A 17,141-nucleotide genomic window follows, 5' to 3' on the forward strand; every position below is an offset into this window, starting at 1 on the left:
AATGGGGGGGGCGGGGGAGGGGACAGGAGGCTCTTCTGCAGAACTCTCATCCTGCCCCTCCGCTCCGCCCGCTTTATTCTGCTTGGCAGCTTAGGAGGTAAGCACTTCATCCACAAGAAGGTCCTGAAGCCAGATAGTCAGGGATCAGATGGTCTGGGCAGTTTCTCTCACCACAGCCTCCCTGAGGCAAACTCATGGTGATGAGCTGTGGTCTAGTTTTAACTCTTTAACATGGAGTCTGGCTGCTGTTGCAGATTGATGTCTTGAAATTCCCTTTGAGATCCTGCTTCTGTTCCCCCGTACCCACCAGCAGGTTCTGCTCTCCAGCTTATCAGCCACTGACAGTCCTGTGGCTGCCTCCCCATCACAGCATCTTTATTGACGAAGAGCACTGGACTCAACATGGTGCACCCAGCTTCCAAAGGAAGCCGTTTCGTCACTCGGTGTCTTAGCCTCTGGATTTAGAGAAGAGCCTTTCACAGAGCAGAAAATAATAAATCTCTTCTTGCTGAAGTGCCTCTCTGATTCTTTTTATTTTTGTTATTATAAGTCCTCTACAGAAAAGAATCAAGACAGTGGAAACATTTTTATAAAATGACACTTTATCTCTGTGATTAACTATATAATAAACCATAAAGGCTTTGCCATGGTAATCTCCTCCTTACACCTTATTGCTTTAATAATAAAAGCTTTTTTATGGCAACAGAATAAAATTTTACTATCCAGACAGTTTAGATAAAATGAGAAGATGTGTTTTTGGAAGGATAAAGGGCACATCTGAAACATGTGAGGTCAGCATAGGTTTTATGTGAGCTCAGTTTATGTAAAACATGTTCAATGTGTCTTAAGTCTGGTGCCCTCCAGAGGACTTTATCCAACCGTTTAAAGAACTTTTAGTGGTCAGTGAAAGGCTGAAGAGTTCTGTATTTCTGTCAAGTACAGAGGATTACAGTTCCAAAGCAAAAATGTTCAAAACCAGATGATTAGTGGGGGAAAGCACAAATTTCAATAATTTATTACCACCCTAATTTGCATACAGAATCATCAACTACCTGTTTTGATTCTGAGCCAAACCCTGTGTGGTTTGGTGATTATCATTGCACTTTTATTCATAAGCTTATGTCTCAAATGATTAGATTCCATCAGTGACAAAAATTATATAAATTTTTGCTTAAACATGATTTATATGCAAGCACTACAGTATACCAATTAAAAAGTTTCATTATTGCTATCCCACAGGAAAAAAATGAATATGTTGTCTTCCCATTTATCACTATTGAGCAGTTTCTCTTTTTTTAATGTTTCAAGTTTTTATTTAAATTCTATTTAGTTAACATATACTGTAATATGACTTTCAGGAGTAGAATTTAGTGATTCATCGCTTACATACAATACCCAGTGCTCAGCACAACCAATGCCCTTCTTAATGCCCATCCCCCCACCCACCTTTCCTCCAGTAACTCTCGGTTTGTTCTCTATAGTTAAAAGTCTCTTATGGTTTGCTTCCCTCTTTTTTTTTCTTTCCCCCCGTGTTCATCTGTTTTGTTTCTTAAATTCCACATATGAGTGAAAGCGTATGGTATTTAGCTTTCTCTTATTTTGCTTAGCATAATCCTCTGTCTCCCTCCACATCACTGCAAATGGTAAGATTCTTTTAATGGCTGAGTAATATGCCAGTGTGTGTGTGTGTGTGTGTGTGTGTGTGTGTGTGTGCGCGCGCGCGCGCGCACGCACGCACCACATCCTCTTAATCCATTCATCAGTCGATGGACATCTGGGCTATTTCCATAATTTGGCTATTATTACTATTGAGCAGTTTCTTGTCAAGCAACCCACAGTTGTCTAAGACCATAAAGTAGAAGTTTTTTAAACTCAGAGCTTCCCTGAAAAAGTGATAATTTTAGTGGAGACCTGAAGGAAGACTCACAGTTAGTTAATGAGGTGAAGAAAGGCAGGGTGGGGGAGGAGGGTTGTCTTCCAAAAGACGGAAGGGCATGTGCCAAGGCCCTGTGGTGAGAAGAGAACAGAGCTCATACGTTCTGGGATTTCATGAAGCTTAAACAAGGTCATTCCAGTAAAGTGTTAGTGCTCTACTTGTTGTGCCTGCCACACAGTAAGCACTAAGGATGTGTCAGTTATGATCAGCTCTCCTTTTAAGGCAACTCAGGGCTGACGTCTTGTCTGCACAGGTATACCTAAAAAGCAAACATGTGCCCTTTCTGTTCCTCAGTAGGAATGTGGTCTGTGACACTGCCTTTGATTTCTCTGTGACTCTTCAACTCTCTGATGTCATTTCTCTCAAGACCCTCCCTCCTGCCCTGCATATCTGGTACTCCAGATTACCTGCGTATCTGGTACTACCCTCTGTCCTTACCGGCCTGCAGTGTTTCTCATCAGGTGCACCCAGTGTATGTATCTGTCCTAGGACCTCTAAGAAGATCAGTAGGACTCATGCAGGGCACTGATGAAAGTGCTCATGAAGCTGGATGTGACCTCAGGTCCTGAGGGCATTTGGAATTTTTTAGACACAGTCTTTCATACCCTTCCTTCGATCTGGTTCTCAGCTTGATGTAATGCTGGCTCCTCACTGTCTGACAGCCTGCTAGGGAACAGACTGGCCTTTACTATGAAATCCTCTTCACCCTCTGTATCTACTTCCCTTCCACAATCCTGCTGCCTTGGAAGTGAAAGCCAAAGAAACCCTCAGGTGTATCTTACTGAGATTCTTGAGGGAGGTTTGGAGGGAGCTGCTTCAGTCTGGCACCTAATCCTGGTTTGCATTCAGTTCATGGGTTCTGAGCAGGGTCCTGACTCAGCAGAGATTCCTGGCTTGCCTTTCTGCACATGAGGTTTGAAAGCAGTCATACGTAGCAATGCTTGAATTACTAAGACGCTTGAGGACAATCTTTTGTTGAAATACCCAGAGGAATGGAAGCATGGTTTGATGCCAACCTCACAGCTTTATCACACCCTCAAGTGGGCATTAAGCAGATTAACAATTTATTGTGAAAACCTTCATTCCTCCTGTTGGGCCCCAGAAGGCCCAAACTAACCACTGTATGAATATCCAGCTTTGTTTTGCGTTAGACCTGGGGATATGTGTTATACCCAAAATGCCCATCTCGCAAACCCTCTGGGCACATAATTATGTTAACAAACTTAATCAATAAGAATTTACCATGATCTTGTAGCTAGTAAAGAAATTAGCAAAGGCCCGTTCCTCCACCATTCTCTCCTCCCAACACGCACACACAGGCTGTAGGGTTCCCGGGTCTTGGCCTTGTTCCGGGACTGAATGCGTGGGAGGACTGTGGGACCCTGCCCGGGCACTCCCCGTGCTGTGCTCCTCCCCCACCCATGGGAAGGCTAAGGACACCCACTCTTGTATTGGGTGCATGTATGTCCTTTAGTTATGTGTCCCTTGTGTGCCCTCAGATCCCACAGACTCTAATTAGGACATTGGTTTCGGGTGGAGGAATTTCTTCTTGCCGTCATTTTCTTCCCTGACCGTCTGCTTTTTGCTTTTCCCCAGTAAATTTGGCAGGTCCTCTCCCCTTCCTCTCAGCTTTCCCCAAAAGACTGTAGGCTCCACAGGGATGGCAGGGGGCTTCGTCCACAGCAGCATTCCCTGCCTCAACACCCTCGCTGGCATATGGCAGGCACTCAGCAAATACTTGTGCAGTGTGTGTGGTTTCTAGTGCTCTTTGTGGCACATTCCTGCACTGCCGTCCCAAACCTGTGCAATCCCGCTACACTCCATTGCTTAAGAGAATGGAGCACAAGCTACCACCTGCAGGGCTCACATGACCTGTAGCCCATCCTTCAGCTGGAGTGTCCCTGCTCCTAAGTTCCTAAGAAGTGGTCCTGGACTCCTATTCATGTCCAGTGGAAGTCAAAAGCCCTCTCTAAGATTTGTGCCAGTTCCGGGGTTGAGGGTGGGCTCCACATTCTCATCCTCAGTCTGCCTTCCCGTCTGTTCAGCATCAAATTGACCCACACGTGGAACCCAGCCACCTCCTCAGCTGACCATGTGTGTGTTCACTTGCGCACATTCAGACAGGCTGCACCAAGCACAGTGAAGATCGGGCAGTCCCCAGGGAGGCTCATATCACAGTCCTCACAGTGCACACCTTAGACTTCTGGCTCCCGGAAGTTCTTTTGCCCATCCCACTACTGGTGATTTCTCCCAGGGCCTTCACTCTGTACAATTCCCAGCCTTCTTGATGACTCTTCTCCCTCTCTCTTCTGCCTCTCTTTCTGTAGGGGCTAGAAATTCAAAACATTTTCTTAGGCAGAGTAGCTTAATCGCATTGTAATTGGGGCTCCTGAGTCCAGATTTCTAGGTTCTCCTCTTATCTCCCTAATAGCTCATCCATTAGCCTTCTTTTCCCTAAACTAATACAGAACAGCCCTCTCTGAGAGGGTTGTTAAAAACAAAAACAACAAATTGCTTGGCCTGTATTGGCTACATGTGAACTTGACAGAGAAGCTAAATATACCTTATAATCACAGGAGCATAAGCCTGTTGGCCTAACTCAGCATTTCATATGATTAATAAACGCTGGTTTATGAATAGATGGCCTTTGGAAAGAAATTCAAGAAGCTAGTGAGGGTAATAGTGGAGACCTCCAAGGAAGGGAACTGAATAAGCTGGGACAGAGACAGGATAAAGACTTCCTTCTTTCGTATTCCCTGTATTTAAAGCACATTGACATCATACTTATTTAATGTCAATAAATAAGGTACAAGTATCCTGATGTGCTGGTTACACCAAAGTGATCATATCCAGTGACCTTAAGCCATATGCTTCATGGGGATAGTTGATATCCATACTTGATGGATTAGGCTTAGAGCCCAGCTCTGGAGAATGTGCCATTCACTCTACACGTCAGTTCTTTCCATGAGGATTTCCTGGTTGGAAAGAGCTGAGCTTCTCGGCATACTGTCCTTGCTCTCCAGGTGTTCAGGTTACATCATCTGGATGAAGAGCCCCAGAACTCCTATAGATATATCCCTTCTTACCTTGACAGAGATTACAAAATATTACTCTTAAGAGGAAATAAATTTTCAAATCACTTTAAATTTTAAAAGTACACCCGATGGGGAAAAAAGTACATCTGTTGAAACATAATAATTATGGAGATAACTGCAGTGTATTAAAGCATGTTAATTATGAGTTCATAATCAAACTATACAAACAAGCAAAAAAAAAAAAAACCTCATTGGTTACTTTGGGGGATGCTAAGGAACCAACTATCGTTTTGAAAACTGATACACCAGCATTTACCCTGCCGTACCTACTTAAACGGCATGATAACCCAAATAGCTGATAAGAGAAAGTTTCTCTTTGTGAAAGTCTTCCAGTAAATAAATGAAGGAGTGATAGAATTTGAATATCCCCTTTTTAAAACCCTATTGATCTAGGCAACGATCATCAATGGCTAATATAAAAATGGAGATGTCCTTTGTATTTCCTATCAACTTGTTGTGAGATGGAGGAATCCAAATACATTCAGGTTTGGTTTTTTTTTTCAAGAGGAATATTTATAACTGTGTTGTGTCATTATGTGTCTGCCGGTAGAAGCAGATAACAAGGTATTCTTCTCAGAAGAAAAAACAAATCTGAATCTAATCAAATTTCTGTATCTCATCACAAATTCATAGGAAAATTAAAAGAATGGGTTAAATACCCATGGAGATGTAGTCAGCAAAATTCAGACTGTGGATAGTGTAGCAGGACAAACAACCTGGTGTATTCAACAAATGAGTTGCAAAGAAGAAAAAAAAAGAGATGGGAGGGAATCTATAGATTAAAACAGATTTAATAGACAATCAGCCAATTGCAGTGCTTGGAACTTATTTAGATCCTGGTCAAACTGATAAAAAATCTGTATAGGACAATTAGGGAGATTTGAACACTGAGTAGATATCTGATAACATTAAATTATTGTTAATATTTTTAGATATTATGGTAATACTATGGTTATAGTCCCAAAAAGTCCTTATCTTTTTGAGATATGTATTGAAATATTTATGATGGAAATGAAAATTTAAGAACATCTCACATCTATGCTTATATATACATAAGGATATATCCTTATGGAAGGATATGCTATTGACTCTTGAACAATGCGGGGGTGGGGGGGGGGGGGGGTGCTCCCCCCATGCATAATCAAAAGACTGCATGTAACTTTTGACTCCCTGAAAATTTAACTTTCAGCCAACCATTGACCATACCAATTGGCCTTACCAATAACATAAAGGGTCAATTAACACATATTTTGTATGTTGTATGTATCGTATACTGTGTTCTTACAATAAAGTAAGCTAGAGAAGAGAAAATGTTATTAAGAAAATCATAAGGAAAATACATTTATGGTAATGTACTGTATTCCCCCCCCTCAAAAAAATCCACATATAAGTGCACCTACATAGTTCAAACCCATGTTGTTCAAGAATCAACTGTATAAAGGAAGTCTCACATGTGTTGCTGTTGTGAGGGGAACTGGGAGTCAGGATGGAAGAGAAACAAACTTCTAGAGAGATAATTATTTACTTTATGCAGGTAATACTTTTTTCAAAGAACTAACCAAAAAATAATACAGTGGGGTGGGGAGGGGGAAGTAATTTGAAGTTGAAATGCTTCTTTGGGGGAATGATAAGGCATAGACTCTTTGAACATGTGGATGGGTAGACCCAGATGATATTTCCCAAAGTAGGTCCCAAGACCATCTGAATCAGAGATGGGCTCACCTCCCTGCCTCCCAGCCAGAATCTGGAGGAGCCATGCACAGAGACATTTGAGAACTACCGCCCTTGATAACCTGAATGGCAGCTTTTCAAATACTCATTACATTGTTGTGGAACTTTGGAATTCATAGGGCAAAAATACTCCCAAATTTAAATTCAAAGCAGCACAATTCTGAAAGTCTGAAAAGGCTTTTTTTTTTTTTTTTTTTTTTAGATTTGCTGACAATGATTTAATCAGCAGATGTCACTATGAAATACTTGAGAGCATCCCTTCCGTGTTGCCTCATTTTTGGAAAAGGCAGAGTGTGCTGCTGGCATTGTAACATAGAAATATTTATCATAATTTTGTCTTTTGTTTAATGAAAATAATTTTTCTTTTGCTTCCAGCGCTTATTAAAAGTTTATCTTTGATTAAGCATTCTTTGCTTTTGTTTTTGTTTCCCTCCCCCTTCCCCCCCAGCATCATTGACAAAGAAGTTTCATTAATGGCAGAAATGGATAAAGTTAAAGAAGAAGCCAGTAAGTAGACACATGGTTGTTTGGTCAGGAGCCTCCCAGTCAGAAGCAATCCATAGGTCGACTGACACTGATGTGGATTCTGAGTGGGGTCCTAAAACTCACACTGATTAATGAGCTCTGTAACCTTAGGCAAGTCACTTAGCCCCTGGAAACCTCAGGAACCTCATGTGGAACAAAGTCAGAGGAGTAGCACCACTGAGCGCACAGCAGAATAAGGCACTTGGCAAATAATAGCTGTTAGCTATTTAAAATTTTGTGCGTATAAAGGACTACTGATAGTTTTAATCAGGTTTAACATGACATTGAATTTAAAATTAAATTTTAAAACATAAGTTTTTAAGCTTTCACAACTCACACATCTTTTTTTTTTTTTTTTTTAGTGTTTATTTTTGAGAGAGAGACAGAAGGCAAGTGGGGGAGGGGCAGAGAGAGAGACGGAGACACAGAATCCAAAGCGGGGTCCAGGCTCTGAGCTGTCACAGGGTTCTGACTCAGGGCTGGAACCCACCAACCATGAGATCATGACCTGAGCCAGTCAGACGCTCAACCAACTGGGCCACCCAGACACCCCAGCAATTCACACATGTTGCTATGTTACTTATACAGTCCTTTTCACTTGTCCTTTCTTAGGTTCAACTAACACAAGTTTAACAAACTAAATTCCCCTAAAAAAATTTAGTCCATTTGAAGTTTACTTAAATTCCCTCAAACATTTTGAAGTACATTTATAAATTTAATCCATCTGATTTTTTTCAAGCACTTCAGATGCCTGACAAGGCAAACTCACAAACCTAAGAGCAACATATTCCAAACTTTTAAGCAGCTTTTATAAGATTAATAATTCAAACTTAGAATTATACTAAATGAAGTTTTCTTAAAACCCTCCTGCTTCTGTTTACAAACTTAGTCAAATCGGCTGACACCTGCCAGATTAACACCTCAAAAGAAAATCAATTATGTGTTTTAAATCAAAATCACAAATGGGGATGGTTTAATGTAATAATGTAACTGTTTAAACAATAAACAGATGATCTTGATCATTGCAAAACTCCTAAATTTAACACAAAATATCAGTATACCTTCGGTTTGATTTGTTTTATCTTTACACTTGTTTCTAATTCTGAATTTTCCACTGTTGTAAGGTAACTCAACAGCTAGTAGGACAGGACTATCTCAAATAGGCTGAGGTTCATGGGCTGGAAATTTTAACTGAGACAAGATGGCTCAGTCAGATTCAACACCAAGCCACAAGTAGAGTTGCCAAGCCCTTTTTAATTATCGAATTCAGGGGCGCCTGGGTGGCGCAGTCGGTTAAGCGTCCGACTTCAGCCAGGTCACGATCTCGCGGTCCTTGAGTTCGAGCCCCGCGTCGGGCTCTGGGCTCATGGCTCAGAGCCTGGAGCCTGTTTCCGATTCTGTGTCTCCCTCTCTCTCTGCCCCTCGCCCGTTCATGCTCTGTCTCTCTCTGTCCCAAAAATAAATAAACGTTGAAAAAAAAATTTAATTATCGAATTCAGCCTGAAGTTGTTAATGGGAGTGCTAAAACTGTATTTTTCAGCTGGGATTTAGTTTTATAGTTCTTATCTCCTGGGCATTTAAAGTTTTTCATCCTTACCCAAATTTTATCTTGTTAATTGAATGAATGGCAGTCTGTACCCCAACCTGGTTTCAGCTAAATTCCTTCCCCTTTGACTGCAATGCCTTTCTTTTTATCAGAATGAAGGATCAGAACAGATTCTTCATTCTTTTTGTATTTTTCTTGCCTGGCCCTTGGTCATAATTCAGTAGTCACTTTTTATGGAAAATAGCTATCAGTGTGTTTGTTACACAGTCTTTTAAAAATAATCTTAAGTAATATGTTAGAATCTAAAATGCAGCAAGTTTTATTAAATAAAACTAAATGTGATCCAGGGTTCAGCTGTGGAATATTTAGGTAGTTATGCAATCCCTTTGATTGTGAAATTATTTTACTCTTATGAAATCTGTTGATTTCTTCAGTAAAAGTTGATTACCACATGATTTGGGATTTTCCCTGTTTCTCAGGTATAGCTTATTTTTTCTTTTAAGTTTCATGTGCTATTGATAAAAATATTCACAGCCAGCACAGACACAAATGTTTCTCTAGTACCAAAATGCAAAGTTACTAGCACGTCACTTTCTAACAGGTTAACGAAAGACCACAGATTTCACATGTTCATTCTATCTCCTTGAGACAATAATATTAGGTGCCAAGACTTGTGGGATTTGGAGTATCTCAGGAGAGCATCCTTGTTTTTCAAGTTCATTCAATCAATAAACATGTACTATGTGCTTTGTATGTGTTATGTACTGTCAGAAACTGTGTTAAGCAGCAAACAGTAAACTTTGGGACCTGCACATGAAGAGTTTCAGCCTACCTGAAATGGCAAGACGGTTGGCAGGGTTTGCCTAACTTCAGTAATTGATGCCATGGCTCTGGTTTTAGAACTGCCCAGACCGTGGGGAAGCCATTTTGCATGCATTGGAGGCAAGCAGAACTGAGTTCAAATCCAGGTTCCACCTGTTTATTGGCTGTGTGACCTTGTACCATTTTGTTAACTTCTCAGAGTCCAAGGTTACTTATCAGAAAAGGGGGAATAAGAGCAGTATGTATCTCAAATAGTTATTGTAAAGATAAAATGAGAAATATATGCCAGGCACTTAGCACAGTGCCTGACACAGTACAAAAAGGGAAAAGCACTTACTGGTAAAGAAGTTTGTCCGGCCTTCTCATGTGACAGCCAGAAAATGGAAGCCAAAGGGGTTATGCAGCATCTCTCAGGTGACATGCCTGTGTCAACTATATGTCTTCTCCACAGGCACAAGGAACCACTGAATTTCCCTCCACTAAGAACTGAACTGTCTTTACAACCACCATCTTGAGCTTGCTCATCTATGATCTCAAGTACTTTCCATATTTTCTATTTGCTGCACATGTTATAAATCTTATTTCCTCAATTATGACATAAGCCCCTCTACTGTCATGGCATCTAACACAGTGCTGAAAAGACTGTAGGTACTTCATAATATTTGTTAAGTGAATTACTGTAATTAGTTAGTGTAGGCTGTCGGATCCAATATTAGTAATTGCAAAAAGAGGACGTATATTCTAGATGACTATATCTCACTTTATTAATCACATTTGAGGTTAGCATCTTTTAGTGTATGATACTGAACATGTCACGTCAGTGATGTCATTTAGCTCCACAACAGCCTTACAAGGTATATATGATCATGACATTTACAGATGAAGAAACAAAGCATGTTGCAGTGCTGTGGTCTCAGACTTTGAGTGAAATTTTTTTGAAATTTGTTTGAGGGTAATTTTGTTGAAGGCCAAAATAGGTGTGTTCTTGGGATATCAAATTGATTGCCGATCTGGGAAGAAAACATTACTTTATATTAACAGAAACACAGATATATTATGAGGTAAAAATGCAAGATTCCCAACAATAAAAAGGGTTCCAAAGAATCTTTGTGCTTGAAAGCTTTGTGCCTATTTCAAGTCCACCCTCTGCTAAGGAATATTATTTGAGAAGCCCTAAAATTTTCCATGGTTCAAGCAACAAGAGCAAGCTTCCAATGTGTTGCAAAAACTTGAAGGAATTTATAAATCCTATTGAGAAAATGGATTTCAGCATACCAGATACTGTTTATAAAAGCACCTAAATAATATTAATGAAGTCATGAATGCAGTGAAAATTAAAGCTTTATGAAACTGTCTCCCTCTACAGATTTCCAAAAGGATGGTGCTTGCAAAATATAACTTACTATTCTATTTTAAATTTGGGGATCAATGAATCTTAGGATCTGATCTGGCTTTGTTTTTGCTTTTTGTTTCTGTGGTTGATGTTTTTGAGGTGAAAATGTTGGTGTCCCCACAGAATTCTGGCTTTAGATCTCAAGTTTTAAGCCTTTTTCATAATGAAATGCTTTGAAATGTTAATGAGACTATATGTAAAACTCATCCCAACACTTGCTGATGCAAAATATTCATTTCCATGCACATTTGCATGAGGGTAAACTCAGAGTTTATTGGTGATCTTGCACCTGCATTCCTATTTTAGGGCCCATTTATATCTATTTCTACAAAATCTTTTGTGTGAAGGCCCAAGTTTTTCTCAAAAAGTACAATTATCCCTAATTGTCACCGGTCCCACAAATGATCCATTAAGAAAAGTCAGATCTGTTTAATTGTGTAGTCATGGTCTGCTGACCCCTTCACTATCTGCTCATCAAGTCTAGGCCTTCAGAATTTTTTATCTTTGCAAGAGCAAAATACTTCGTTTCATCTTCCCGCTCGAGAATCGTCTTTTCATACTCCAGACTTTAGTCCCATTCCTGTGGTGAATTATAATGGCAGACAAATAAATAATCAGCCAAAGGTATAAGTGCTGAATATAAGTGGCCCTTCTAGAAAAGGAACTTCTCTCCTTCTTTTCATATTCCTTTTGAATAATGGATTGATTCATTCATTCAGTCCTCCATTCAGCAAACATACATAGTGGGCACCCACTTTGTACCAGGTCCGAGTCGGCATGGACACAACCGTAAAGTGCAGCCTCTGCCATGATTGGAGACGCCTACAGGGGCCAGGCTGGTAACCTTAATGAGCAGGGCAGAGGGTGACCATGGCATGCTGGGCGCCATGCTCCATCTATAATGGGCAACAACAATTCAGGGGTAGCCAACGGTTGCCACATGGCAATGCTGGCCAACTTTGGCCAGAAATGCCAATATTTTAAGGGAAGCCAGAAATCCAGGTTCCAAATGGTATCTCCTAATTTTCAAATGTGGACAATTAATTTGTAAAAGTAATGTGTGGACCAAATAAAACACAGGTACACTATGGCCCGAAGTGTTAGTAGGCCACCTTTTTGTGACCTCTGGTCTGACTGGGTAACTGGGACATCATTCAGTAGTACATCATCTGTGTTCAGATGGAAATTCTTTTCACAGCCATCGTAGGGACACATTTTACACTAGCTCCTCTGTATTTTGAAAGACTACAGGCACAGATCAGCCTCTGCTCAGCTACATGGTATTGTAAATGGGAAGCAGGGGGAGTCCTGGTAAAAAATCAAAGCATGATTAGAGTAGTTTGGCAAACAATTAGGCTTTATGAGTTACAGATTACTTATTTTATTGACTTCTCAACATTGGTATCAGCATAGAAAGACAATGTTTCTCTGTTTGTGGAATAGTTTGTAGTTTGCAGGAGATCTTAACTCTTGATTGCTTCTGAACTTTTTTGGGAGTTTTTAAAGTGACTTTTTGACATTTATAAATTAAGAACTCTTACAATCAGAAATCGTATTGTTTGGCTCCGCAGGTGTGCTATAAATCTGGTCTAATAAAGCAGTTGGCCTTTGTTCAACCAAGAAGTAATGTGAATCCAACATGGATATCATCTTAGTTGAATGGACTTCTTTTTTCTTGTAACTCAAAATGCTTGTCCAAACTTCAAGTTATCTATTGGAAGATGAAATTTCATATTTAAATCTCACCCTATGTGTTTGTATGCATTGCTTTTGAGCTCTGTGATCTTTTGAGAAACACATACACTCACACACACACACACACACACACACACACACACGTTCACCTGTGGACTACTACGTTTACTTGAACCTTTAGGTCATCTGACAGATGTGTGAAATATGGCACCAGAAAACTCCCTGGTGTCTTCGCTGCATGTGCAGATGCTAAAGAGTATACACAAATCCAGTTCAAGCAGGCTTTTACTTAACCTTGAAATTTTTCCATGGGGGACACTTAAAACAAAGACAAGACACTCTCTGGTCTGGAACTTCTCTCTGACTGCAAAAATGAAAACAGATCTGCAGAGTATCAAAAGCAGACGCATTTTTTAGCTCACATAAAGCCAGTAAAGTAAAACTTCTATGTCGTATTCCAATAATAAACCTAGTTGCTCTAAAGGAGTGTTAAAGGTCTGATAATGTTAGAATTTAATAGTGGACACAAAGAATGGTTTTTGTTTAGTGGACTCCTTTTCTTTGCAATACCATTCAGATAGGATTTTACTAAGTGTCTTTTTCTTGGTGATAGTTGTTCTGAGTAATGCACAAATTTGAAAGTCCAAATTAAGTAAGTGAGATCAGACGCCAGTGAAGAAAACAAAGAAGACTGTGGGTGTACAGTGAATCAGAAGGGACTGTGTTTGATTTGGGGATTGGCAGATAAGGACGTACAGAAATGGGTGATTGGTCATGAGCACCAGGAGCAAACCCACCTCAATGACCAACTCAGAAAACGTAGTCATGGTCCAACAGAGTGATTAGTGTGTTGAGAGAGAACTGATACCAAGAAATTAGGTCACTTAATATGTTTAGGTCTCTGGCCCTAACGTAGTATTCTTTCTTATTTGGCAGTGGAAATCCTGACTGCTCGTCAGAAGAAAGCAGAGGAACTAAAGAGACTGACAGATCTAGCCAGTCAGATGGCAGAGATGCAGCTGGCTGAACTCAGGGCAGAAATTAAGGTCAGTTCTAAAATATCCCAGCCTGAACTCTGAGCCAGAGATCTGATCCCCATTATGTTTGTTTTGCATCCATAGAGTGCTGCTCTCTGAGGACCTAACATCATATACCCAGCTCTCTTTCACAGTGTTGAACTAGAGCATTCAGAAGGGCGAAGAACCAACTTAATCACTGTATTTAAGTATGCTATGGTTTGAAGGGATATATTATTACAGAGAAGTACGAGCTATTTTCTTAGGCAGTGGAGACTGACCCAAATAAAATCTATTCAACCATGAATTATAGCTGGAATGGGGGGTATTATTTTCACCATATGTAATTTAGGTGTATGTATATAAACACACGTGTGAGTACACAGTGAGTATGAACTGAGTGTAACAGTAAGGATTCTAAATCACACACAATATACAGAGACTTCTTTTCTGTATCCTTTTCTAGCTCACTTGCCCTTTTATTGAGAATACCAACACAAATATGTATTTATTGGATTTCTACAGTTGCAAGCAATAGAAGCTGACCCTGGCTAACCTCAAGAACAAGTGGAATTTGAAAGAATATGAGTGCAGCTCACCAAAGTGTGATCTGAAGACTCCAGGCTACACTTAGGCAGAAACCCAGGCAGCCACCTGGGTAATACAGGCAGCAGTAATTACCAGACACTCTTCAGGGCACCATTAGAGTGCGTGACCTTCAGATGTCATCACCCTTTGTGCCACCCCACCCGATTCGCATCCCAAAGAAAGAGATTGTGATTGGCCCCCACTTGGATCACATACACCATTTGGCCAAGGGATGCCTTGATTGACAGACCTGCCAACACTGCGGATCTCTGAAACTGCACTGGGTACAGTAACCAGAAAAAAATGGTTACCAGAAAGGCGAAAACAAGTATCTATAACAAACCAGGAAATTACAATTTATACGTTTTCCCTTCTCCTCTTCTCTTTCCCCAGTATACTAAACATACACACATGTATACATGCACTTGGCTTCTAACCACCTTCTAGAGTCTCAAGTACCTTGAGGACTCAGCTGCTACTAGGTTTTACATAGGATTGTCTGCTTATCCAGGCAAAACCTGGTCGGGCATGGTGGAAAGTGGCAAGTGACTTTTGAGTCCCTTCTGCCCTGGTGAAGCATGAAGGGGAGCCCTGTGAGGATAAGGACTTCCTTCGAGGGTCCTGTGAAGTCCTAGTGGCCTTTCCTTCCTCATCTGCTCTTCTGGTGGTTGTTGCTTGCAACCAGTCAATTGCAACTTCCTCCTGACTAGTCTCTCTCCCTCTGCTGTCTCCCTCCAGCCTGGTCATCCACCCTAACACCAGAGTTACACCCCAGAGCAGATCTGGTCTCCCCCAGTTTGGTCCACCCTTCCCATCAGAATAAAATCCATAACTGGACTCCAGTATATATATTCCAACTTCGAGCTCTCATCCCTTGTTAGAACATCAGGTGAAGAATATGAAGTTGCCAGTTTCCTAGTCTATTGAAATTTACTTATTTTCCAAGTTTCATTTCTGCCTACCAAAATCCCACTCATCATAAAATGGTTAATGGCACAGGCTTTGGAGTCAAACAGTCCAGCTCCTGTGACCTTGGGTAAACTACTTTTCTCTTAGATTCCTAGAACCTTGATTCCCCTTATATAAAATAGAGATAATAATAGTACTGACTTTGTAATAATGTGATCAGATGAAAATGAGATTATCTGTTAAGAATTTGGCCCATGTCTGGTAAGTGATCAGTAATTTTTTTTAATGTTCCAGCACAAATGCTCCCCCTTACATAACTCTTTCTGTGTTCCCCTCTGTAGGAAATAATTCTTCCTCTTTTATATTCTTAAAGCATCTTCCACATTCTACCTTATATTATGTTTAGTGGTATCTGTTTCCCTTGCCATGTGGTAAACTCCCTGGCAAATTCAGGAGGGACTGAGTCATAGTTATTTCTGTATTTCTCACTCTGACATCTACACACAGATCTAAATTTTAAATGAATTGAAAAATAATCTCTTTCCCACTTCCTTTAACAGGAAGTGGGAAATTCTACCATTGAAGACATTGAAATCTTGAAATTCTACCATTCAAGATAATGTTTTCTAGTTACTAAAGGCTTTTTGCGCTTCCTGGTTCCTGGCTCCCTATCACAACAGGGAAGGATGACGTGTCTTCTCTCCAGGGATAATACCTGAGCAAGCCATTGGCCAACTTAGGAAGACTGACAGAATGCAGCCCCAAAATTTGTAACAGGACAAAACATACCAGAAGGAGCGCAAGGGGTGCTAAAGGTTAAATACATGAGTCCAGACACACATTTTGCCTGATCACAGTTTTCTCCAAGTCTAGGCAGGGGAAAGACAGGATCCTCACCTATTCCCAGAACAAGAAGGTGATCATGCTCCAGACCGGTCAAACCAAGCCTGATTTAATGGAGCCACACGGTGACAGAACCGGCATGACTGCCTTCCTGGTTAACACCATCAGTGGTAGCCAAAGAGCAGAGTGAATGAATCTGCAGTGTGCCTCAGTCATTTCTGTAACTGTGGGGCTCCTGTTTTACTTCTCTTTCCTCCAGCACTTTGTCAGCGAGCGTAAATATGATGAAGAGCTCGGGAAAGCTGCCCGATTCTCCTGTGACATTGAACAGCTAAAGGCCCAAATCATGCTCTGCGGAGAAAGTGAGTTTTGCATACTTGCTAAATAATTCTGTGTGAGTAAGCTTGGTGCTATTTGGAGTTGATATTGGAAATGTCAGGTGTGCGGTTCCCCAGCGGGGTTAAAGCAAGGTCTAAAGAGATTTAATGATCTAAGGTCATGACACAAGTCACTAGAAATGTCAAGATTTGAACGTAGAGTCTTCAAATGCCACTGCCCATCAGTAAATCCCCAGGATTTATTAAGCAGAACAGAACAGGTCAACTAGTCTATATCTTTTGCAAACTTTTCTTAAGCACTGCCAGATAAACTGCCTCTCTGATTTCAAATAGTCTGGTTCCACAGAGACCTGTTACACTGAGAGCCAGTCTCCCTAACAAGTCTGGGAACAATCGGCTCTTGTCGTAAAGGGCCCAGCTGTCGTATGTGCTCTGCTCAGCAGTGCTGGGAGCCTCTCCCTTGGTCGGCTCTCTGTGCTGAGTGAAGTCTGAAGATAATGAAAGACTTCGCTTCAGCCATTAGCTTTAGTCTTGTTCGCTATTAAGCCTTAATTAGAGCAGTTAATGTGCAACAAAATTGGCTGATCTTTTTTTTTCTCCTACTCCAGCCCACCCACCAGGGGAGGTGGGAATGAACAGTGAAATGGCTTTAAGGACAGGCACAAGGGGGAAAGAAGGACTAGTGAGGGACATGGAATACCCAC

The 17,141-nt window shown here is 40.8% G+C and overlaps 1 protein-coding gene across 2 annotated transcripts in view; it reads left to right on the forward strand.

Annotated features, from left to right (window-relative positions):
• The window catches only part of SPATS2L (spermatogenesis associated serine rich 2 like), a 144,004-nt gene that overhangs the window by 120,987 nt on the left and 5,876 nt on the right, over positions 1–17,141 (forward strand). For both annotated transcript variants that reach the window (XM_040475794.1, XM_040475795.1), the window contains 3 exons: positions 7,211–7,269; positions 13,680–13,789; positions 16,359–16,461. In XM_040475794.1, coding sequence (XP_040331728.1) covers positions 7,211–7,269; positions 13,680–13,789; positions 16,359–16,461 — 272 coding nt within the window. The remainder of the gene's footprint in view (positions 1–7,210; positions 7,270–13,679; positions 13,790–16,358; positions 16,462–17,141) is intronic.

Source organism: Herpailurus yagouaroundi, unplaced genomic scaffold (assembly GCF_014898765.1).
Source record: "Herpailurus yagouaroundi ecotype Mexico unplaced genomic scaffold, PumYag 140, whole genome shotgun sequence".
In the NCBI taxonomy this organism is placed as follows: Eukaryota; Metazoa; Chordata; class Mammalia; order Carnivora; family Felidae; genus Herpailurus; species Herpailurus yagouaroundi.